This window comes from Molothrus aeneus, chromosome 26 (assembly GCF_037042795.1).
Source record: "Molothrus aeneus isolate 106 chromosome 26, BPBGC_Maene_1.0, whole genome shotgun sequence".
NCBI lineage: Eukaryota > Metazoa > Chordata > Aves > Passeriformes > Icteridae > Molothrus > Molothrus aeneus.
In genome coordinates this window covers 6,078,042-6,104,536 of record NC_089671.1, presented here as the reverse complement: position 1 = coordinate 6,104,536, position 26,495 = coordinate 6,078,042, and the positions used below count along the sequence as shown (strand labels likewise).

The 26,495-nt window shown below is 38.7% G+C and overlaps 1 protein-coding gene across 1 annotated transcript in view; it reads right to left on the bottom strand.

The window, feature by feature from the left end:
- Nucleotides 1–9,834: 9,834 nt before the first annotated feature.
- The window catches only part of CA10 (carbonic anhydrase 10), a 213,555-nt gene continuing 196,894 nt past the window's right edge, over nt 9,835–26,495 (bottom strand). The window contains exons 6-10 of the mRNA XM_066566019.1: nt 21,050–21,145; nt 19,349–19,421; nt 13,283–13,437; nt 11,887–12,061; nt 9,835–11,011 (exon numbers count right to left, since the gene is read on the bottom strand). Coding sequence (XP_066422116.1) covers nt 10,989–11,011; nt 11,887–12,061; nt 13,283–13,437; nt 19,349–19,421; nt 21,050–21,145 — 522 coding nt within the window. The 3' untranslated portion in view covers nt 9,835–10,988. The remainder of the gene's footprint in view (nt 11,012–11,886; nt 12,062–13,282; nt 13,438–19,348; nt 19,422–21,049; nt 21,146–26,495) is intronic.

Below are 26,495 nucleotides of genomic sequence, written 5' to 3'. Positions count from 1 at the left end.
ATTTAGGAAGAACTTGCAAAAACATGGCAAGTAATTGTAAGTTTTCTATAACCAGTATTATTTGTGTAGCAGCACAGCGTTAGCCCTAGTATTATAGCAAGGAGAGACGTTCCAGTAAGATATCATTTAAAAATATAAATAATTTATTTTCTGGAGGCATAACATGCTTGAGATAGAATAGATTTCATTTTTAGATCTTCACATAAACAAAGTATCCTTGGGGGCTTTTCTTAAAATCCTGTAGAGGAAGATGGTTACAGAAGAAAAACTCTTATCTAACAAGAATGTTGCCAAATAATCTCTGTGTAGAACTGGTGCTTTCAAAAGGTAAAATTTAGATGAAAAAGTTTATTTTTATTTCTTCAACTACCCAGCTGAAGGGCCTAAATCATTATCTTAGGAACACTAAGGAACACTTAGGAACATTAAGATTTCTGAGGGTTTTTTTTTTCCCCATGGACTGGGCTGGAAAGACTGATGTCCAGAGACGACCCAATGCAGTGACACGGCAGAAGCTGCCGAGGTCACTGCCTTCCCAAGAGCGTCTCCCTTAGGGAAAGCCAGATAGCTCAGGACAAACACCAGATGCTCGTGCCGCTAGGTGGAAAATGCACATTGACGTAATGAAGAGGCAGGAGGGGTTCTTCATATGATGTTCCAGTGGCAGTTTATTAACTGGCACACTGAAGGGGTTCAGGGACAGAAGAACCAACAACAAAGGAGGGTCCAGGGGTTTATATGGAATGAGGGAGGTGGAGCATCAGGTCTGAGGGCCAATGGGTAGAGGGTTTAGGGGTGGTGCAAAGGGGGGGTCAGAGGGAAACAGCCAACAGGGATACAGGGGAGGAGTTGCAAGAAATGGGAACCAGTAGGGAAAGCAGTAATGGGGACCATTCTAGAACTGGGGAGGAGAGCAGGGGTGATGTAACTGGGACCATTAACATAAGTAAGCAAGGAACTGTGGGAGAGTGTCTCACTGTGTTGCCCTATATCTAAAGTCACTGTGTCACCCTGTATCTAAAGTGAGTGTCCTCCCAAGGCATCCCACTTGCCTCACTGACCTGGGATGTAACAACCCAAGGCAGCAACTGCTGTGAGGTGAGAGGCTGCTGGTTGGTGAGATGGTGTTGTACATCTAGGTTGGGAGGTTATCACAGCAGAAAGACGGATGTCGGCTCCAGGCCATGCAGGATACAGAGAACTGCAGTGTTAGCCCTCGGAATTAGAGATACTTGAAACCCAGCCAAATGCTGCTTGAAGTATTTCAAAATGCCCTTTTCTGTGTACACAGTGCTTTCAACGTGCAAACAGTCTCAGGAAGTAGATGTTGCCACTACTTGTTTTTCTAAACTAAGCTTCTATCACTTTTTTTAGATTGGATACAAAACTGGAAAGCAGAACAGACAGAAAGACGACATAATTCTGAATTTCAGTACTATGCCACTGAGCCATCAAATAAGCAGTAGGAGCTTTTTCTTGGTGTTCTTTCTTGTTTTAAAACCTATTCAAGGTCATGGTTTAAATAGAAAAGTAATTGGATCTGAGACACCATATGTTGTGGGATGCTTATGTCATCCCTAATGAATCTTATAAGGGTACTACTTCCAAAAAAGTGTTGACATTAGCATTGTAATGACTGTTGGCATGAAAACGTTCATTAAAAGAAACATCTTGAAGTCAGTGTCATCTGATGTTTTTTTTCTTTCTCTCTCCCACCCATCATAATAAAATGCCCATCCCTGAGACACAAAGGGCTTTGCTTACCTTGCCAGGCTCCAGCCTGCCACAATCACTCACTAGACTTTACTGCCCTTTCACAACATCTCCTGATTCACAGTGACAAATCCTACACTGTAAAAATAGCCAGATTGCATTGCTGTGTGTCTCTTGTTAGTCATTTCACAGTATTTATGGTGTTGCTTGCACAGAATGTTATTTCTGTGCTCTGTTTTGTCAATCTACTACAGGTAAATTCTGTTGAAAGAAAAAATATTTTTAAGGCAGTAAAGTTTGGAGAAGTTTCTTTTTTGTGTGTTTGTCTCTTTCAGTGTTTTTGTCTGAGAAGCATGAAGGTTATCTCAAATATGTTCTCTTCTTGCTTGTCAGTGTAGCTTTGAAGAATCCTTTATTTAAGGAACCTTAATATAATTTGTGTAGGACCTGGTCTTCTCCTAAGTGTCCCAAACAAGAAAATTTCTCATTAATTTGTGAAAATTTATCATAAACCTGCAAATAAAGAATAAATAAATGAAAAAGAATTTGATACTATCATTCTCAGGTGTTAACATCAAAGACATACCAAAACATCAAAAAATTCAGAGTGACCATGCAAACAAACATCACAAAGAAGCAAGCTGTTACAGTCAAACCATCCAACCTCATTCCTGTTTTGAGATGTTTACTTTCTCATTCATTTCATGGGGGTATTTAAGATCGCAGTCCTTTCCAAATCACATGGCATTGTAAATAAAGCATGCACACTTTAGTTATTTTGCAGGTCATAGTTTCTCTAAACTTGGACCTGGCCCCAAGTTTCTTCTGTTTCCATGGTTGCTTGCACTGGCTGGGAATGACAATGATCCATGAAAGTGGAATGTTGGAGTCTGTACTTTAGTAGAAACATTTATGTGTTGGAAACCACAACTGTAATGTGTGTGTGACACTGTGACAATGGTAGGGAATGCCGGTTGGCTTGTCCCTAATCCTTGTTTGATTGGGGCAGCAGGACACACCAGGCATAATCATCTTCTGCATGTTTGCTCTCTGTTCTGGCTGCTACTGAAATTCCTGTGATGAAAACAAACTCAGAGGCAGGGCAGCACAAGGCTTTCCATGTGTTCTGGCACTCTACCCCAACAGCAGCAGTCGGTGCGGTCACTGCTGCTTCCCTTGATCTGCGGGGTGGTGAATCCCAGCAGCAGATCCATGGATGTATGTCTGGGGGCTGGCACTCAGCCTGCCGGGGACTCTCTCCAGGCTGGCAGCCCCAAGCTCTGGGCTGTGCAGACGAGCCTCCAGTGAGACTCAACGCTCACACAGAAGCACAGCCACCCTGACTGACACTGGCACAAGGGGCTAATTTTCCCATAAAATGGCCCAGGGCGCTAACATTCCCATAAAATGTTATCAATCCCTGCTTTGAGAACTGAGCTGGCAGTTTGCCCTTTTGCTGTTTGCATGTGCATAGGAACCCAGACAATGCTGTGACTGTTTTATGGGCCAACATAATTTGTCTAGTTTAGAATTATTTTTTTTTAATAGGACTAATTGCTGCTTAAAGGCTGAGACAATGGTGCTCTGGTGGCAACATGGGAACTATCTGCGAATAGGAGAACCTGAAAGACACTAATAGTTAAACTAAAGATCTGTCTGACCTGACAGAATGACATGGGGAGGAAGGTGGTGGGTGCGTTCCGAGCTGAAATCCAGCAGCAGGGCTGTGCATCCTCAGTGAAGCCCCTCATGGCACTTGTCCATTATGGCGAAAAAAGACAGCACTGAATGATAGGTCTTTAGTAGAAATAAGCTGTTTATTAGAATACTTGGTGAATTCCACCTGCTTAAGTATTTTTGTTTGTTTGTTGTGGCATGCACATTCTCTGAAAAATCCCTTTGCCCAGGATTTTTCTCCTGGGAAGCTGAGGAGCCTCAGAGAAAAGGAAAACAATTCTTATCTCATTTGTTTCTCCTGTGTTGTGCACACATGTGGAATGTGTTTGGAGATTGTTTACCCACAGGTGATTGTATCATTGGATTCTGGTGTGCGTTTTGACTCTTGGGCCAATCAGGGCCAAGCTGTGTCGAGACTCTGCACTAAGTATCCTTTCTGTTTCTTTAGTTTAGTTTAGTATAGTATTCTTTAATATAATATAGTATTATAAAGTAATAAATTAGCCTTCTCAGAACACGGAGTCAATTCATCATTACTGTCTTCGTTAGGTCTTTCCAGCAAATACAATAGTTTGTCTGTTTTTTGTTTCGTTTTATTTCATTTTTTGTATAAGCCCTTCAAAAAGCAGAGCTGTGATATTTCAGTTGAGATTGTTTAGACTCCCCACAGAAACTTTACCTGGGATAACAACCATGTCCTCTGACATCTTCCATGCTGACAGGAAAGTTTGATCCTGTCCTGGATTGGCAGTAAAATGCCTGTATCCCAAGTCATCTGTTCTGTTTATCCTGGATCATAAATATTACACCTTTAAGACTTGTTCCAAGAGTGAAGTGGGGAGAAAATAAGTGTGGAATTCGTAATCAGAAACGACACTTACTCCCCCACATCCTACTTCTAGACTGTGTTGTCTGCGGACAGAAAGACAACGGAACAAAGCTGTCCTTTGCTTTTAGTTAGTTTTTAGCTAGCTGAGGCAGAGAAGTTCCCTGGACTGTAGGTTGTTGTTTTTTTTTTTTTTTTTTGTTTAGACCTGTTTAAACCTGCTCTGGACTGAACACCAGAAGAGCACCAGAAACTCACACCTGTGGCCCACCGGGCCAGGCCTGGACCATGGCATTTCCAGCACCAGAGGAACCAATAAAAGACTGAGTGAGCTGAGCTACAGCCCACAAAGAGAACTTTTCTGAGTTTGTCATCTCTTTTAGAACAGCAAGAGGTTTTATTGTTTAATATTGTTCATTTTTTCTGCTGGTAAATGCTTTTCCTGTTAAATAAACAGTTTTTCCACTTTTCTCCAAGGAGATCTTTTTCCCCAAACAGTTAGAAGAGAGAGCACTTAAATTTTTTTTTCTACAGGAAAGCCCTTTAGAGGTTTTTCTCTCAAAATTACCCTAAACCAGAACAGTCCCCTATGAAGAAGTTCTCTCTGTAAGACAAGCAACACATAAGGAGTGGAAAGAATCAATTTCTGAAAGCTGAAACATGGAATTATTCCACAGTTCTTCATCCTTTGTATTTGGAATTACGCAGGGATTCATCAAGACTTTTAAAAGCCAAAGTCCTGTTCTTCTGTAGCTTGGGCTACATGATTTAACATCTCAAGAGGTGATGCTTGCCTTTAATAGTTCACATGCTTCCAGGAGACACCACTGCTTGCAGGAGGGCCAAGTCTCAGTGATTTAGTTTAAGTGTCTCGGCTGTGTGGGAGGAACACAGGGAGCGGTTGGGTGAAATGCTTGTCAATGGAGTTCAATTTTTCTATCTTTTTTGCAGCTCAAGGAACACAGATATAAATAAATAAATGTTTAATGAGAGAGGTTTCTGGTATTGTGAAACTTTGGCATGAATGTCTGAAAATGCCATTATTACTCCTAGTGCTGTCAATTTTAAATTATGTCTGAAAGGAGGCAGCAAGCTGCAATCAGCTTGCTGCTATATTGCTACATCATTAAGAAAAAAATTCAGGGCAGAAGGAAAAGATTGGTCTTTTCCCCTTGTGATTCTCCCAAACTCTGTTTTCTGCCATTGTGCTTCTGACTTTCTGTGTTGTCTTAACATTCATTCATAAGATTTTAATAGCATTTTTGAATATTAATATGATATTTCCTCATCATGTTGGCATATTCCCATCTCTTTACCATGTGGGGTTTACAATTGTTTTCTCATCCAGCACATTAAATCTTGCACTTATCCAGAAGTCCTTCAGGGCAGCTTTGCGGGGATAAACTTCCAGGGAGTCTCACTAAAGCTTAGGTGGGACAGCAAGACAGCAAGTGAAGCAAGCATGAGGCATTTCTGGTGATTTCTTTGCAGAATCCTTGAGGAAGGTTCACAAAATCCTTGAGGAGGCAGATCTAAAATGGCCCTTGAGCAATTGGGAAGGACATTCTGATCCTGACTCAGCATGACTTTCCCTTGACCAAAATCATGGTCCTGGTGCATTTGGACATGTGCCATGGGTGCAAATACCTGAATGCTTCCGAAAATGGGATGTCAGGCGTTGGCTGTCTCCTTATGCTGGGAATACCCACCCAAGGGTGAATTTCATGGCCTTGACCTTCCTTCTGGGGCAACTACACTATTTTCCACTGTAACTTTGCTCCCCTTTGATTTACTTTTGGCTCCAGCTCTTTCTACCCTAATGGGGTGGGAGCATCTGCCTAAAATAATAAACTGTGTCAATCAATATTTTTGCTGTTTTTCTAATACTTCTAAGGATTTTTTTCCCTATTCAAAACCTAAGTGTTATTTTCCTGTCCTTAGAAGATTTATTATCCTGTTTTTCATTTTCTGTTCTGGGTATGTGTTTGACACATCTTTAGTTATTAGAATAAAGCTTGACACTGTAGGAAATAGAAAATGCTTGCCCGCATTACATTTCATATTATAAATGGTGCTTGTTCTTTGCCATACAAACAGGCTCCTTGAATAATTTTAGTGTGTTGTTGAGAACTGTGGTGAGCTATTTGCAGTAAATCTGCATCTTGTACAGTAAACTCTCCAGGCTTTGTCAGCCACTACATCTGGGGAATAAAATCTAATAAAAAAATCCAAACATAGAGTAATTAGAGCTTATCTCCCTGAAAAACTTACAGTTTTTTGTGTTTAGGAACCAAATATCTGGGGGTTTTTGCGGTGCAGTTGTTGTAAAACTTTGAGCAGAGGAGTATCTCTGAACGCAGAGGGCCGAAGGAATTACCCCGGCTTCCCCCGCTTCCCGCGGGCTTAAAGTTACAGGAACCATTTCTGGGTTTAAAGCAAACGAAAGTATTATACAGTCACTCCAAGACACTTTGTTTTCAGACTGAGATGGAATGTTAATGATAGTGTTAACCCTGAGCACTTTAAAAAGTAAAATAAAAAGAAGGAGCATCCTCCTTCTTTAATGTTAAAGATCATGAGGAACACCCTAAATGTTGGAAGGGTTTTATTTGCCTTTTGGTCTTTTGGTCTTGGCATTCTGGGTACAATCGGATCCTCCACCTTGTCTTCACCAAATAATAGATGTACCAGCTCATTCTGCATCATTACTTAAAGTTTTTTTGTGGTTGCTGCAATGTGTTGATTCCAGCAATAGTGAGTATCAAGAAACTGGCTAATATGTTCATGGCAGCATTGTGATTCTGTGGGATGAATTTAATTTACTGCATTCCTCAGAGCTACTTTTGTAAGAGGAGGTACTAGTGGAAGTAATGAGGAGTGAAATCCCCAGAAAATGAAAATAGGAAGAGCAAAGGCAGGTCCTGTCAGAAGCAGGAAGGACTCTGAAGTTTTATCCTGGTTTTTTTTCTTTGTTTTATACTAAATGTCTTGAAAGATCCTACTGTTTGACATACAAAGTATATAAAAATTATTTCCACCAAGTCCACAATGTCTATGCTGCCTGACAAACTAATGTCACGTGAGCAATAATTAGTGTTGACATTTCTTAAGGCCATGATGTGGAACACAGAGCAAGCAGAGCTACTCATAAAAACAAGAATTCACAGATTTCAAAGTTGTTCTGATCTTTGCAGACCAACTTATTTTGATTGAGTTCCTTGTCTGTGTTTGAGTGTTTGGATCAGTACAGGAAGTATAACCTTGCACACCCTCAAGTATCTTTGTTCCTAGTGTTGTGATCTCAAGTCTCAATTTTTCAGCACAATTTCCATTGTCCCTCTTCTTTCAGAGTATCTACTTGATAGATAAGTGAGAGGTTTTGAATGTCGAGAAAGGATTTTTTTTGGTTTATAGGAGTTTCTTTTATAATAAAATAGCCAAGCTTCCAATCATATCCATGAGGTGTTTGCTTGCTGGTTCAGCTTTGAAGGCTGGAACAGGAAGGTGGATGGACAGATGTATGATATCTATAGGTACAGTTATGCTGAAGGTTTTTGCTTTCTGCTTTCATCCCACAGATCTCCTTTAGTTCTGATTTTCTGTATAAGAATACTTTTTCTTTTTGGTTAAATCAAAGGAACTTATAAACCTGAGCTTATAAAACTCAGCTATTAAATTTTTTTACTACTACTTGAAACAGAGGATTTTAGAATATTGTAAATTTGAATTTTCTCATGTTTTTTATCATCAGATGAGCTTCATAGTTTGGTACCTAAATTGTTTTGATATCATGTTCTTCAGTGTGAATGGATAAATCTAAGCATTTCCTCCCATTATTAGGTTCTTAGTGTTATCATCATGACATGACAACTTGGTCCTGCCTGTGGTGTTGCCTGTTCATCGAAGTCAACAGTACAGGCTTCCAGGTGTGCATTACCTGCCAAGTACCTCCCCTCTGTGCTGAGCCTTATCACCAGCAAAAAATCCCATTCCTGATCTGAATGGTTCAGGCAGAGATGGCAATGAGGCCACATTCAGCCCTTCCTAAAATATTGGGCTCTGTCTGCAGCCAGACTCTGCTGAGTGCTTTGGACAAAGTGCTTAGGTTGGAGGGATTACTCTGGGCAGGTGTTGTGTGGGCTCTAAAAATAAGCAGCCTGTGCCAGCTGCTTGATCCTGGAACTTTATGTTTTTGAAGATTTTGTGATAGGGTGTGGCTTTCTTTGGCTGCTCAGTGTCCTGACAGAGCTCCATGCCTGATCGGAACAGCTGGTGCTGGATGTCTAAATGTGAGCGTTACTGAAACAGGCAAAACACTTAGAATGCTAAGTGTTTGGGTCTCTTTATGCTGTAAACTATGATTAAAACAAAAACCTAAGCAATTTATGGCAAAATTGAAATCTTAACTCACAAAATGGAGTTGGAAATGTTGACAAATCTATTTGTGGTGTTCCAGTATAATTGCTTCCTTTCTCAATGTGCAGGGTTAATCCAAAGCACAGCATGATTCCTTCCTAGGAATAGTCCCTTCTATCACATATCTCCCTCCCCTTAAATCCCTTCTATCAGCTTTCATTAAAATAGAAAATAGTGTTTATTGCTTATTACAAGCTTTATTATCGAGGCCTGGCTTATCTTCCTTCTGTTATAGAAAAACTTGGACCAACAACTGCCAGATATTTGTCCAAAAATATAGATTGATGCATTGTGGATTTTATGCTCTCATAACTTTATTCTGCACCATAAGTGAAGCTTAAAAGACACCAAATAAGTAGGATAAACAAGTTTATAAATTCACTCAAAAATATTGAAGGCATGTGGCTTCCATTGTTTTTATTAGCTAGGTAAATCTTGAGTTGGAAATTTTGCTTTTTTTCAATTACAAGATTTGACAGTATTAATCTACAGTGTAATACTTGCTGTGTGACATTTCTGTGGATGTGTTGTGGATTTTTCTGTCACTGTACGGTGTTGGAAGCCATTTGAAATACTTCAAATGAAGTAACTTGAGAATCACGTATTTTACAGATATCCAAAGAGGATCCTGGAAATTAAACACCTTGACAATCAAGTAATTTACCCATGTGCTGAGAGAGTCCTAGGCCAGGGTCACTGGTCCAAGACCCGGTGCAGACAGGGCACCCTTATGTCAGCCCATCTCACCCAAGCCTTCCCTGCACTTTGCACTGAGCAGTTGAACTGTTGACAGTTCTGGGTTCCTCACCATTTTATATCTCCATCCTGAGGGTCCCCTGAAGGCCAGTCCTGGCCTCTTCTCACTTTTCAAGCTGCAATCTTCCCAAACCACAGACTCAACTTTCCTGTCAGGTGCTCCTTACACTGTTCTCTTCAGGCACAGATAAAATAACATTTTTGTCACATTAAAGCTCCCTGGCTGTTCCCTCACACTTCTTGTAGTGCCTGTTCTTCCATTTGGTGTAAACAATTTCTTGGTGCCAGAGCATTGTTTGGCTTCATCTTGCTTTCTGTGAACTTAAATGTGGTACAATGTGAGCATTAGGGATGGGAGATCATGAGGCCTGACCCCTCTCCAGACTGAAAAAAAATACCAACCTGAAAAATCCCTCAGTATTCAAGAAGGTCAAACATGTGCTGTGTGAACTTGTTAAACACATTTATTGAGTTCTTGACAGTAACCAAACACAGTGAATGACCATTATAAATAAGAAAAAAGGCATTTGTTTTTACTAGGCCAGCTCCTGCTTTATCTGTAAAGAAAAAATATCCCTTTCACCACCAATTTACAGAATTGAATGTTTGTCCCAATAATGGCTTCAGCAAGGAAATTGACAATTTTAAACTGAGATATGTTTAATCTGCTTTCTTCTTCTGAGCCCAGTGGAGTTAAAGTTATACCACCTTTAAGTGCATTCCCAATTGTCCTTCACTCACTTGAATGGGCTGCAAACAAAGAAATTAAGTAAAAAAAAAAGAACAAAAAAAAAAAAGTGGAAAAAAATAAAACCACAAATAATGCATCCACAAGTAGTAGAGGCTTGTCATTTCAGAAAGGAAAAAAAGAAATCCATGCAACTTAACTAAATTAATTTGTTAAACACATTTATTGAGTTGTTAATAGTAGCCAACACAACGTATGATCTATTGTAAAGCAAGAAACAGAAAATGGATATATTCTGATTTTGCCAAATCCTACTACAGATATGTGACAGAGGGAAATATTTAAATTTCCTTTATATTCTGCAGTGATATATTTACAATACTTATCTATCAAAGTCTGTCCCTTTTAAAATTAAATGAACAGAAAGATCATACCTAGAAACGATTTCTTTACAGGAGCCTTGTTCTGTCTTGTCAGTATCCATTAATGATAGTGAAATAATGAGAGCTTTCCAAGATTACTTGGCACACAGAACACAACTCCACTTTGATGCTGTACTGATCCACCTTTTTTCTTTTTTTTTCTTTTCTTTTTTTCAATTGAGGGAGAGAGAGGGAGAAGAGAAAGAATTTCATATGTACAAAGTCTGAAAAGTCTTTCTTTGTGACTCCAAATTAGTTCAGGAAAATTGTAATCACATTTACTGTAATACTTTTGTTTTGTCTTGTTTTGTTTTGTTTTTAAATGGCCACCAATCACATGAATAAATTTTGAGGAGTTTTCCAGCATGGCAGCTCTTTTCCCACAGCACAAAGTGCATGTGAGCTAGAGAGGGAGGTTGGGTGCATTGTAGATGATGTCAATTCCCAGAAGAAGCATTACACTGAGGATTTGGATTTTGCCTGCTCTGTCTCATTTGAGGAGCCATTCATTTACTGGAAGAGAAACAAACAAAAACAATTATGCTTCAATTAACTCCAAATATGAAACTGGTTTAACACTGTGAATCAAATTTAACTGCTTTAACACTGCACTAGGCACTTAGACAAAATGTCTTAAAAAAGCCAGGAGGTTCAGTTTCCTCCTTTTTCTAGAAAAGAATTAAGTCTGAAGAATGACTCTTCCTTTGAAGTATTGCAACACAGTCATCTGTCTTGCTGCTGAAAATTTCCTTTCTTTTCCTTTAGTGCTTCTCCTTCATAATGATGATATTACTGCTGTGAGGGCACTTTAACACCATTATTTCAGGCAACACAGTTGTGTGCCTGGGCTCAAAGATGCATGAGACACATTAAAGCTCAGTTGTGAGCCACAGCCGTGGCAGTGTAGGACTCTAGCTGCAGGTGACTGAGCTGCTTCATTGTTTATATCTCCAGCTTTATATCTACTTAGCAATTTAGGTGTTTGTTATGGTGGTGCACCTTGAAAGTGAAATTAAGTCTTATCAATTACTAATTTTGTTTGAGATCAGTTGTCATCAAGACTAGCTCATCCCCCTTTGTAGATGAGTAAACCAGAGCAAAATGCACTTTGTAAGGGAAGAAGACTTTAAAATGAGGCTAGAAAACCAAGGGCCTGTCCTATTTACTTCTAAAAAACATATTTGATGTCCCAGGCTGGTTTTTTTGTCATGCTTTTCCTACACATTTACTCATATTTTTCAAATGTGTGGCATTTGACTGACACAGTTATCCCCCAAGATATGGAGTTTTATGTGTTTTTATTTGTGTGCCTTGTTATGCCCTTGGATTTCTCAAAGAAAGGAGCTCAGTGAAAGCATAGAAAGGGTTATTCTGGAAGCAGAACGTACCTCTATACTGTAGTTTCTGTGCTCTATTGTTTGGACAATCTTTTCCCTGTAAACTAAAGTTGATATTGGTTCGGATACATCGATTGTTGAGAGGCTGGACTGGTCTGAAATTGTCGCTCATGCTCAGAAATATCTGTGATGGCTGATTCTGGCTTAGGAGTCGCAAAGAATGCATCTATAAGGACAAAACAAGGGGGTTTTAGTATTGGTCTTTGCTGTAAGTAAACAACATACAACACTATTAAATAGATTAGTTAATAAATGGAAGTAAAACAGAATTTCAGTGAAACAGAATTTCAGTGAAACAGAATTTAAGTTAACTCTGCCAGTTTGTAGTCAGAGTTAAAACCATTCCTTGTGTGTTCCTCTGTTTCATTCTCCCAAATCACCCATTTAGAAAGGAAACAAAGTGCTTTCACTATCTCCAGACTAAACTGGACAGAAGGAATATCACAAAAACATCTCAGGCTTTTAAAAGTAATCTTATTTACAATGTTAATATGATTTTAAATCCCAAAGTGATATTTAGGGTTGTTTTCTTGTTCCTCATTTCATTTCTCAGGCCATATTTCTTCTGCTGCCTGCTTGGGCCGAGCAGACGGTGGTTCAAGTATACAAGAGAGGAGGTTTTAGTTCAGCTCACAGCTCTGTAGGCAACTCACTGATGGAAACTGGAGAAAAGGCCAGTTGGTGTTAAATTTGCTGTTTTCTGATGCCAGGATTTGGATTGTAAGTAAGTTGTACAGAAATTTAGTTTTTGAGATTTTTCCACTGGTGTGTTTCCTCAATAGCTTCCTTTTGGATGTGAAGTTGTGTTTTCTCTTGCATAATTTTTCTTGCTTCTCTCTAATAGGGGCTTCAATACTTCAGTCTGATTTTTCCAAATGTATTTGTGGTGTGTATCCTGTAATTTTATTCTATACCAGAAAGCACTGGCTGATTTTTTTCCAGAAGGCTCCATATACCGTATCTCTGTCACATTATGTGCTATTGATACGTGTTTATTCAGACCTAGGAATGACCTCTGCTATCCTTAATAACCTCAGTTATGTTTGTACAAAACTGATGTACTTGTTTTAGAGTCTCCAAGTAACTGTTCACAGCATCATAGAATGATGCAGTTGTGGACAGACTGCTGAAAACCTTTTGGTTCAAACCCTCACTGAAAATAGGGTCCCCCTTAAAGTTTGTGTGTGTAGATACTGATGGAGTTCTTAACAGTTAGTATTTTTTTTTTTTTTTGACAAAAAACCTCTTCAATGCTTTTGCAAACTGTATAAATAGCATGCAGGGATCCCTACAGCACAAGAGTTGAATCTAATGTAAAGCTAGAAATAGTATGTTTAAAATATTACTTTGTACCTATCCTAGATGAGTAATTTGTAAATTGCTTTACCTGCATCCTTGTTATGTAGACAGGTTTGTTCATTATTATCCAGCTTGCTGTTTCATAGCAGGGTGGAATTGTCATTGACCCATCATACGTAATGAAACTAGATGTCTCTGGATAAAGTTCCTCAATATTAAGCCCCTGTAGTAAGTATGCATCATCTGGAGAACAAAGGAGGAAAACAACTCGGGTAAAACAGCAGCATCACAAAACAAACAACAAAAAACCCCAACAAAACAAACAAACAAACAAACAAAATTTAAAAAACCAAACAAAATCACCCTTTTCATGTCTCCTAATTCCAGAACATGATGACATGATGTTCAGTTCTACCAAAGAATGAAGTTTAACAGATGCACATTTCTGGATCCTCCAGCAGTTTAAACAAGAACAAGTAACACAAGTAATATCCCTCACCCTGCTGGGTGGATCTGCACTGAGATTCCCATTCACACACTCTGGGAACTGAGCACAGGCACTCACAGGGCAACTCTAAATCACACTTAGGGACTGGAGTCAAAAGCTTCTTGAAGTTGCAGTTATTGATTGAGATGCAGAAGCCTTTGAAGAATGCTGACTTTCCATCTTTTGGGGTCATTAACAATTTTTGCTCGACAAAGCTTCAGAAAGGCCAAGAGAATGAAAACTTAATTGCCTTCTGGCATGAGAGGAAATTGCAGTTAATGCATGATAATAAAGCTACTCCATGAAGCCTCCCAGCCTTTCATGTGCACAGTGGTGTGGGTGCAGTGCCAGCTCCCTCAGTGTTGCAGTGTGATGCCATTTCCTGTTTCAGCTCCCAGGTGTAGCAATAGCTTCTCCCTTCCCCTCCCCCTTGCCTCCTTGCTAAGTGCTGTCAGTCAATCTTATCATTCCAGCAGGGGCGTCCGTGTGATTGGCAAAAGTTCAAAAGATGCCCCACAGCCCTGGGGTCATTGGCTCATCCAAGTGTCATTGTCCCCTGAGCCTTCCCCCCTCCCACCTGCTTGGTGGCTCACCTGTCCCTTCCCTCCCCCTGCCCCCGAGCTTAAAAGACATGGAGACCATGTGGTCAGGTTTCTGTGGAGCCGTTACCAAGATTCAGACATATGTGACTCTGGAATAAACTCTGGATTAAACCCTCTGCAGAATCCGTCTCCTTTTCCTCTTCACCTAGCCTGGAGCCTTTCCATCAGAGTAAACTGAGTTTCTACCATGCCTGGACTTGTTCTGAGTGCCTAACTGCAACTTCCAGCCAGCCAAAGGTGTCTCTGAGGTGAAATACCACAGCTGCTGTCTTTTGCCCAGCAGCAAGGATCAGATGAGCCCAGGCACGTTCCACCTGGTAATATTGGGATTATATTCCAATACCTCAGAAAGCTAAACTCTAGGTTGAAGGCTTGCTGGGAAGCAGTACCAGGATTCCTGCCTTTATTGTAAGGCTCCCTAGGAATTAATGAAGTGTGTTCCTCTGCAACAGAATTTGTTCTGTGGATATGTACCTAAATATAATGAGATGTATCTTTCAAAATTCATCAGAGTTTCTCAGTGTTGTCTGTACTATCTGCACTATTTCTCTTGGGTAATGCTGGTCTTACAGTACTTTTGGCAGTGCTGTCAAAGCTAAAACTCAGATTTTCCTGCCAAATCTTAGGCTGTAGGAGTTCATCCACTCAGGGATAAACATATTTTATTTCTGATACACTGCTGCTTGTGTGTATCTCAGAGAAAGCTGGGGTGGTTATGATTTGTAACACTGTGAGTTCTCTTTGAACCCTTTCACCTGTGTGCGGTGTCTCCAATTTGGTTCATTTGCAGAGAAAACGTTAAAATGCAGGCAACGAAAAGTGCACACTGAGGTGTGTTCCCTCTTTCAATGCTCAACATAAGCTGACCTTGATTTGTAGAGAAATCCAAATGATCAAGGAATTGTATAGGAGCTAAAAAAGAAAGGTGCAATTTAACTTGAATTTAACATATTGTAGCTGAAGGACATAACTTAGATGAGTAAAATACTTGTCTTGTACAACCTAATGGAAAAATAAGAAGGGCTGCAGATTATTGTCTTGGGTAACAGAAAATCAAAGAACACGGGCAGAGAAAATGTGGCCTTGTTTTTTTTTATTTTAACACAGCAGAGTCAACATGGTACAGGGTTTTGGGGCAACAGTATTGGCAGCTACAGCGTCAGTTAAAGTGTCAAGGTGAGAGTGTAATGTTTCTGCCTCATTGACCAGGGCCTTACTGTTATTTAATATTTTAAATGCGTTCATTGTTTTACAAAACAAAATCTTGGCAGGTCCTCTCATGTTTTTAGAAAAAGAGCCCTCTGCTCTGCCCTTGCAGCTTGAGCTGGGTGATTGCAGTGCTGGATGGCTGGCTAGATCCTCAAGCAGAAGGGGAAATGCCATTAGTGTCTGGGAGGTGGCTGACTGTCCCCTGTTTTAATATGACCAGGCTTCAGTGGCCCATGGCCCATGACAGCTTCTTTCTAAACCCACATCTTCCAGACACAAGCATAAAATCACAGTCAAAATGCAGTTATATTTGAACAAGTAGAGATGACTGAATACATCTGGTCATTAAAAACATTATTTGCAGTGCACTGGTAATTTTGCTGGAATCTCATTGGAAGAGAACTGATGGACTTTTTTCATGCCAATGCCTGTTTTCAATGAGTCGTCACACACTCTTCCCTTTCCCACATGAACATCCTGTTCATTATTTATGAGCCATGGAAAGTGGTGTGTTTTAACACCAAGTGGCACAGAGTCAGGCAGAAGAGATCCCTAAAGACCAAATCTGCTTTCTCACAGCCATATTGGCTTCAGCTGGGCTAAAATTATTTCAACCAGGTAGAATTTGCCCTAAAATGTTTACTAGGAGATGGAAAACTAACTGAAGATTAATATAGATGAGAGATATTCCTATGAGAAACTGGAGGAAAATATCACTTCAGGAAAACTCAAAGATAGGGGTGAATGAAATAAGGGTTTGTCCAAGAAAACACAGTACTTGTTAAAGCCTGTGTATGAGTATATTCCCATGGGAAATCAGATGATTCCATGAGAGAAGATGACACAATAAGAATTTGGTTACCAACATTTTTCCCATGAACAGGTCTGTCCGTTCCCCACATCTTGGTAAGGGTTTCTTGTTCTGGAGTTGAAGCAGACCTGGTGCGTTGGTATTAATACCAGACTGCCGCCCTTCAAATTCTTGCTTATATTTACTGAAAATACATTCAAAATGCTCAAAATCACCCTGATATGATCTCTTGCCAGTGACAAGCTTCCTTTCATAAATCCAGCCTTTCCTGGATCCTCTGCATCATTCCTATCTGCAGTCCACAATGTGTTACTCTTGATCTGCTGGTGCCTTATGGTGATTTCCAAATCCAGGAATTTTTCTCTCCACAAATTAGATTTCATTAAATTTCACATTCATTTACATAAAGGCCTTGACTCTGGCAATTTACCTAGAAAATAATGTAAATCCTTTTATCCCTAGGCTTGTAATAGATGTGTGGGATTGGCTTTCACAGCGAAATCTGTGTATGTTGCCTTTATAATAATGCTTTTTATAGGGAATATAGTGTTTATTGAGTGGAGGAAGGTACATTTGATTTTAAAGTTCATATCATGATAATCCAGAAGAAGATCTAGGTTAGATTTACAGGGTTAGGAATTAAGAGATCCTCAGTTTCTCTGCCTACCAGACAATGAGAAGACCAAATTTTTATGTGGAATTTTGGGAATCTAAAAAGTTAATTTTTTCCCTGATGTTAAGCAAATACTGGATGAAAGCTCGTGTAGCATAACTGTTTTGAAAGAAAACTAATTTGTCCCCTCAAATGGCGCACTTAATGAGGAATAATAAAACAGTTTTCTTCTGAGATACCTACACAGCTTCTGACTAAAACCTGCTTGAAAAAACCCTTGTTTCAGTTTGCTCACAGTCAATTCTTTGGGCTGCGATAACAGAACCAAAGAAACATTTAAAATCTCCTTAAAAATTCCTTGGAGTCCACTTACTTTACTGTAGCCACTAATATCTGTAAATAAACATTTAATATCTTAATAAACATTTAAAATCTCCTTAAAAATTCCTTGGGGTCCACTTACTTCACTGTAGCCATAAGAGTAGAAATTTCCCTTTTAATGCTCTTGGCACGTGGAAATTTCATGCAGCAGGAGAGACAGCACTTAATTTTGTTGCTGTTCTTTTAAAAAAAAAAAACCAACAAAACCTTTTATTTATGTTATGAACTGTCCTGACTTTGAACCAGCATTTTTTTTTATCATTCCCTCCACGCTCCTCTTGAGCACATGAGGCCTGGGCATTTTGTCAGCACCGTGCTGAGTATTGACTTCAGAAGTGGAGCCTTAAAGCAGAAGCTGCAGAACTCCAGCTGCTAAAGGCACACTAGAAATCCTTGCAGTGTAAGAGGTAAAATTAGTTTTCAGCAATGATGCTATAATCCATCATGCAAGACAACTGCAAAATTACTTTCAATAACACTTTCATGTTCCCAATTTACACTAAAAATTCACAGTCAATACTTGTTACTACAGTAAGTAACCCAATGCCTTGTGGAATATTATGTGCATTATGTCTACCAGTGATTTAATTTTAACGGATAAACTTAGCAAAAACCGTGGTTAAAAATTAAAGCAATTCTGTTAATCACTGATTTTCCAGCCTGTGTTTTATGTGTTCATCTTCATGAGATATTGCATTTAGTATACCCAAATTAGGTGAGATTGGAATCATGTTTCCCTTGTAAGGAGACAAAACAAGCAGTGGGAGGTAGTGGGATGCTGCCAGCTCTGGAGAGGAGGAGTTTTCACTGTAAATACAGCATACAAATGAAATATTTAGTTTTGGGAGGGTGGGCCCCATGGGAGAACATCTGGCTGGTTCCCAGAAGCTGGGAATATCGAATCTGTGGGTGAAGGAGCTGGAAAAAGCACTCTCAGCCTTAACAATAATTCCCTGTTTCCAGGATGCTGCAGCAGCACTAGTAGGCAGGAAGCAGCTCTTGCAGAACATCCTTGCTGCATTTTTGCAAGGAATCAGGACAAGCAGTTTAAAAATGTGACTGATCTGCTTCTTCCATGCAGAGAAGATGACATTTGATACTGATAGAACAATCTGGAAAAAACATTCTGAGAAGAACCCTCTGTTGCCTTCCTTTCCATAGGTATTGTAGAGAACTGAGTTTCATTATCATAGAAGCCTCTTATTTGGACTAAAGGTGTAACGAGATTTGTTACCTCTCAGGTAAAAGCAGAGTAGCCTCAGTGGTGTGGAGGTGTGTGTGTTGCAGGAGAGAACAAGGAATTATTTGTGTTATCCCTTTGCTGTGTACTTTCTGAAAGTTAAATTCTGCTATTGTTGAACTTACAAACTTCATAGCAGCTTAGAATGTTTGACAAAGGAAACGAGGTTTTCAGGAGAAGAGGTTTAATTTATATATATGTATTTTTCATTATTTTCTCTAAAATATCTTAATTAAGCTCCGGTTTTCCACAAGGGCAATATATGAACATGGAATTATTGAGGATCATCAGTTAAAGGCTTTTCAAATGTGAATATTACAAACATACAAGCTATGTTAATAACCTCTTTCTATATCTGTTAAATGCAGCAGTAGTTGAATAGGAATGTTGTAACTTTTCTTTCAAAAAGAAAACACTGATGAATACTAAATCCAGTGAATTGTGCAGGATCCTGACATAACCAGATCCAATATAATCCAGGCTGCTACACATGTCCCTTATACTGCTAACAGTAGACAGGTTCTCCTGAGCATTCTGTGTGAATACAGTATATGTATGTGTCAAATATAATTTCATTAATTTGTTGTTGCACCTTTAGATGTAAAACAGACTTTGAAGTTCAAAATTCATTTGATTAAGTGATGACCTAATGAGCTTTTTCACATTCCTGAGTTTATCATGCAGAGTTCCTGACAATGCAAACCTGGAATTACCGCCCATAATGAGGTGCCTCTTGTTTCAGGATCACTAAATGTGTTATTTGATAGTGAAAGTACACAGCTGTTTCCAGAGGAAATGAAAAGAAACTTACTCTTATATGTTATTCTTGTTATGGTGTCTCTGTTAAGCATACGATTTAGAAATGGATTTGATGATTCAGATACCTACAGAAGAGAAAATGCACAATGTCAAAATCTTCTCACAAACATTTCCTTGCCAGAACTGTAGCTTTTTCATGTGTGCACACAGACACTCTCTGATACTCCTCCAGTTGAGTTCTCCTTTTTTTTTCATTGTTGTGGGAGAAGGAAATAATTACTCACTTGTTTTTCTAATGAAACTTGATAGAAAGTTGGTAGAATAAATAAAACACAAGGAACAGGGTGAACAGAAATCAATGCCTGAATAAAAGCATGAGCACAGGTTTCTTCTCCAACAGCTTTGATGAAATTTGCAGGTGGTTGATATATTAGGCAGGATTTTCACTAGTATTCTATTATTTTATTTATTGATAAATATAATTTCCTTGCAGTAGGCTATTTTAATTGCAAATTAAAACTCTCTTCCTCTGGTTTATGTCTGAGTAATATATGAGGTAACACCTCATGTTCAGGTGGAACTTTCCGTGTGTCAGATTCTACCCCCCTGTTGCTCAGCAGCCCTGAGCAGAGTCTGATCCATCCTCTGACACCTCCCTGCAGGTACTTCTAAATATTGACAAGATTCTATCTGTCTTCTCTTTAATTTTTGCCTTTTTCGTGAATGCAGGTCAGATTGTTCGGTCATAATACAATACTTTTTGGATAAAAAAAAAAAATGGTAGCATAAATATCTTTCTTAAATATTAGACCCATTGAAAACTGCCCTTTTATATCTAATTATCCAGTATACTCTGTGAAATGCATACTTTATATCTGAGGTTAATGCTTTGTTAGGACCTTTATGAAATGGGATTAGAATACTGAGGGGAACTAATAGATATCCCATACGTAAGGTGTGATGAGGTGAACATCAGCATTACTCAGAAATACACACTTTTTTAGACTGATGAAACAGTGATACATAATGACAGAATATAAACAATATTTGGAGGGGAGAAATAATTCTATAAAATGAGACAAAAGTTTTCTCCAGTGTAATTAAAGAGGCTTGGGAAAACCATGAAGTTTAGAGTTTAGTTCACTATAAATGAGTTCACTATAAATGATTAGTTTAGTTTAGTTAGTTTAGTTCACTATAAATGATTTAGTTCACTATAAATGATAGACTTAACTATGTACCTTGAATGCAACAGGATGGAGACAAAATATTCACGTCTTTGTGGTTCTGTGAAATGCAAGATACTAGAAGTTCTACTTTTAATGTTCTTTCAGTTTTCATAGTTTCAAGATGTTTTAAATAACACAGAAAATAACTGATTTTGCTGGCTCTGAAACATCACCATGCCCTCTCTCCCAGTGCCTCAACTTACTAGACGGGATTTGAATGAATAACATTTCATGAAGAAACACTAAATCTGCAAAGCTAGTGACTTCTGCCATAGCCATTAAAGTGTTATGAGTAATGTTTATGATTTTAGGGTTTTTTTCCCCCACCTCCCTTACCCTCTTTAATTTTCTTTATATTGTAAAAGCTTTGAGAAGAGATGGCATGCTCAGTTTAGGAAGAAGCTGTCTCTGGATTCCAGATCAGAGCTTCTGGGCATTGCTGTAGCATAATTAGGAGTCTAACGCCTACATTTACAGTTCATGGAAAATTTACTGTCTATATATTAGGAATCTGTAATACTTACTTTCATAAATATGGAAACTACCACCAACCCATTAGGACTCTTTGCAGCTTCTGTGACATTTGTGTACAGCTCATGGTTATAGTGGATCAGCTGAACCTAAAAGAGGGTGAAGGGAAGGATTACAATTAACCAGTGGCAAATAATCCCATACAGTGTTTGCAAATACTACCCACACACTGCTTAGTTTGTATCGCGATCCCCTCTCTGCTTTGGGTACTTTGTAGCAGGGTAATTTTTCAGGCATTTGCAGCACATATCATTTTAACAATTTCAGTCACCATCTGGCTCCAAGAGGTACAGCATCAGCATGTTTTCCTCTAAATTGCCAGCCACTGAATTCACCCACATCCAGTTACAGATTGCACTGCAGGGGCTGACATCACTTCCCTGTTCCAGTAGCACTTGCCAAGGGCACCAAGTAATCTGTACTCTGCAGCCTGAAGCCAACCACAGAAGAATCAGGGGTTGAAATATTTGAGGAAACACATGGGATATGAGTTTAGAACTGTGAAAACCACCACTCACAGAATTCAAAGTACTGGTATTCATTTGCCCCAGATTCTGCAAACTTGGTTACAGAGGCTCCTACAGTTAAGCACTTACTGTATTGTTAATCAGGTTCTCCTTAGCACCTGCAGCTTTCCTTCTGCTTTTTAGTTTTATGCTTGGCTGGAAGTTTTAAATTACAAAGGCACAGTTCCCTTCTCTCACTACCTATGTAAAGTATCTTACCCAGAACCTTGATATTTGATTTGTCTGGGATCACCAGACAGTGTTACAATTTACATCGCCAACTTTTCTTTTTTTAAAAAAAAGATGAACAAATTTAATGAACTCTGGTGGCAGTTAAGTACTTCTAAACAGATGACAGCTAGTCAGCTTTATTTAGCCTAAAGATCTTTCTTAGTTTTCAGATGTCAATTAGAAAAGGAAGGTTCTTGTTCTGGCATTGTCAGAATTGCAGCAGCCTGATGTTCACATTTAAAATCAGGTCTGTCTTTCATGTGCTGACACTTCCAAAAGCTGTTTAGAGAAATTTCTGGACTTACATGCTGTGAGCAAGATCAGTATTAACTTGGTTTATATCTGGTAATCTTTGTAACTATACGAACTATACAAGACTAAGACTGCCAGTAAAGAAATTTCATTATAATGTGCTGTCCAAGTTTATAATGAGGGAAAAAAACCAACCCCTAAACATCACTGAAATAGGGTTTACTGCCTGTATTGGTGAAATTGTCTTTGGATGAATGTGAGGTCTGGTTATTCAGAACTGAAATGTAATTGTGAGCATTTTTCTGCAGGAATGATGTTCCTACAGGATCTGAAGTACACAATCAAGTTACACAGACTAAACCTTACTTTGCCACCCAAAGGGGTAAGTCCAGCAATCCATGCTGATCTGATTATAGCAGTATCCCAAGTTATGTGTAACCCATACCATTATTATCTCAGTCCAAGATAGGGTAAGAAATAAATGATGAGTTCAAACAGTTCTATTTCCCACATTCTGCCCTGACTGGAAAATGTATTATTCTTTTAAGTGAATCTTATCAGCTTTATATAAAAGGCCCTCAAGCATTGTCCTCTCACCACCCCCGAAATCCCTTTGTGATGCTGTTTTAGTGCTTGTAGATGTAAAAAGGGGCAGTGGAAACTCTGAAAGAGAAAATTTGCATTGGTAAGATCAGAAGATTTTTGGTGCGTGGCTTTGTTATTTACAGCCAGCAGTTCAGAGACCAAAAAAATAAGGTGAGGGTCAAAAGTACTGCTATGATGTGTTAATTTCAATTACTTTTGTCCTGTCTCAATTGGGCACTATCTAAAAAATGTCAAAGGAGCCAATGGAGTCCTCTACCAAATTCTGACAGTCAGAAAGCAGGCGAAGTGAAGGTCTCATACAGCCACAGAGGTTATAATGCTCATTCATCATCACTTTGTGGTACTACTGAACTTTGATAACATCCCTGTTCTGGGGACTGTGCACTCACTGAAATTTTTAGGCTTAGTCACATATTTGTCTTTTTATGTACAACTCTTTATCCTGGCAGCCAAACTAACTTGTGAATTATCAAGGAAATAAGTAATGAAATCTACTTTAGACTAGATGTCTTTCTGTACAAAGTCCCAGAATAACAATGAATTAGATAAACTCATTTTATATAATAAACCAAAATGCTGGGTGTGGGAACGGCTAAAAGCAAGGGACAAATTCTCCTTCCACCCATGGGAACCCTGAGTCAACATCAAACTCTTGTTTCGACTGATGGCACTTACAGAAATAAAACCTCTCAAGTATATACAACCATATACAGGATATTTGTCCCAAACAAAGGTCTCAGTGCCTAATGAAGAGACACTCTTTTTTTTTTCTTCTCAAACCTGTCACTTTCTCTGTGCTGGAGTTGTATCCTGTTGTATCCTTCCTCCCTGCCCCCAAATTAATTTTAAAGCTGTTTCCATGGTACTATGGTTAAATTCATTAGGTTTATCTTTTTTTAGAAAAAGGTTGACCATCTAAGGAGGCATAATTTTCAAAGTTTCTCACATGGAACAGGCTAATTTAGAAATATTCAAATGAACGAGTGTCTTAAACACACAATACAACAGGACAGAAAACCATAATTCCCTATTAAATTTCCTCTGAGAATAATTTCTTTAAGTTGCCTAAAATACCTGTAAGCATTTGGTCTGTATAAAATATTACTGGGGTCTTCTGTGAAGGTGAAGTCACAAAAATAAAATTGCTCATATATGAAAATCTCACTTTTCAAATGATGACACTGTATTAAAAGCACATCACAATAAGAGCAGATCTACAATGCTGAAAGCACCCTTTGAGTTTAGTTTGGGTTTCAGGGCTCAAAGGCAATACTAAATCTTGTTTTAATCCACTGCTTTTCTTAGGAAGATTCCCCCTTTAAGATTAATTTGCCACAGAACAAGTGATACCTCTTTGTTTTCCTCCAGCTAGAGAAGATCTGTTTTGCAGGAAAAAGATCAATTAAGATTAATTACTCTCTGATGAAAAACCAGAACGTGGCCTTGTTCCACCACCCAACAATGTGCACTGGACCAAGACCAGAATCAGAAACAGAGCTTTTTAGCCTCTCAAGACTGTCCATGTTCTCCTGCAGCCAAAAATGGAGCAATAGGAAACTGAGGGAATTTAGAATATTGCAGTAGTTCACACACAGTTTTCCACAGTCCTCTTGGGAATAATAGAATACCCTTTTTTCTCACTTGGAAAATTATAAACATTTTTGATTTGTAAATTATGAGAGAAGTAAAGCATGAAGTAAATGGCAGCAGGAAACAGCTCATCTGTAACCATAGTATTTATAGTATGCTGCAATATCTGAGAAACTGTTGGGGTACCTCATTGAGAGCAAGCAGAAAGTGTGTTTCCAGCACAGCAGGGAACAAAAGCAAATGAAATTGTTCAAGAAGGCAGTTAAATGTTTGTTTTGATTCAGAGTTCCTGTAAGAAGTATCTAAGATATCTTTAAGGAAAATAATTATGCATTTTTGTTCCTCAAAAGTTTAATAAAAACAGCAAAAGAAATGTAGTTTCTGCACGGTGGGTGCCTGGAGAGAAAAATAATTTTACTGAGTTAAAAGCCATTAATAAGAACAGTTATTCCACTTTTAAAATATAATTGCTCTTACAGGTCTTGTAAAACCCAAGAGTTATTTATGGAACTAATTTTGTTGGTATGAACAGGTATGAGATCAGTGCAATTTGTGTGACTGACAAAACTGTTTTTAAAGTTGTCCTAAATTAAATTAAATGTACCTCCTGCTTTGTGGAAAGGCATAGCAGCAGCTGGGAGAACATGGACCAGCTCTGTGGTCCTGATTTGTCTTGTTTTCCTGGACCAATCCCTGGCAGTGATGCAGGGGAATTTTCTTATCTTTGAAGAACCAACCCATCTTTTCATGCCCAGGGTACTCAACCATGAAATGTTAGTGTCTGATAAGGTGGTTTTACCCATTAATTAATCCACAAATGTACCTTTTACTCTTTATGTATACGCACACAGCAATGCAGTGCTCTTGCTTTGTTAATAAATTGATAACATGAATTGTAGATGATCACCTGTACTGCAGTTTACTTTGCACTTTAGGAAACTACTGCAGTTTTAAGATTAAAATCTGTTTTAAAAAAATAACTTTGCTATATTAAGCTAAGGAGAAATGCAAAAAACCAGTTGCTTGAAATAAATTTTTATCTCTAACTCTTTTTGATGTTCTCTTTATTAAAATGCAGGTTATTTAGTCTTCTGCTGACAAATGTGCTTTGTGCTTTGTTTTGCATTTTTTACTGATTTTGACAGTTATTTTTTGATTTAAAAGAAATGTATATAAATAACTGGTTTAATAGATAGGCTTGTCATCCACATTTATAGCTATATGTCAACTGTTTTATCTGTGGTAGGCTAGGGACAGGCGTTCGGAAGATTTCGGGCTGTGACGGAAAATTACAGGAATCCTTCTACCCCTCTCCCCATAGATAAGGATCACCCTTGGAATGTAGCCAAACGTGTAGCCCCCCTAACCTATGCATGCCAGTAACTTTCCACTCCATACTAACCCTAGAAAGAATAGCCAAACCCCTGTCTGACGTAGAGAAGCCCCTTAGTCCATAAATACCCTCGAGACCCCTCAATAAAGGCCTTTAACCGTCCACCACATTGGTGTCAGCGTCCGTTATTGGCCACGAGGGATCCCAAGGAGGAGATCGCAGTGCTGGACTCCGATACCAGGTCATCGCGGCCTTCACAAGAAGGCAACATTTATCCTAGATAAATAAACAATATTAGAATTATTTTTTACTTTAAAGAATAAGACTAAGAATGCATGGAAGGAATTCATTTTTCTTCTGCTTCTGAGCAGACAGCTGTGTAGAGAAATGCAATAATCGTGCAGTAAAGTGGAAATACAGTTGGGTTAACTACTCTTGGCTTCAAAATCTACTTTATTAGAAATAATGGCATGCTTGGAATTAGCACTGAAGCTATAAATGGCATCTAACCATTTTGTTAGAGCCATTGGTAACAAGAACTAACTTGCAATAAAGGGTGTTCAACAGTGAGCCTATGCCAGTGTTCCTTGGTAGCATGTTAACATGGGGTGTTATTTCCAGCATGTATTATGGCTCCTAGAAATAAATCCATAATAAATATATAAAAGGCTCTGCCATAACCTGCTTTAGGGTTGAAGTAGTTTTCTCTAGTTATTTCTAGATGCCATTTGGCCTGCTGACCTGGTATCTTAGAGCTAATAAGGCTCTAACAGAGCCTTATTTTTTTGTTTATATGCAACCACTGCAGCTAGAAAATATTTTTTAAAAATTACCTAAATGAAATGTAGACGATTAAGTCTTTCTCCTTTATATTTATATATACTCTGAATACTTTCGTAAGTCTTACTTTAATTTATTTGC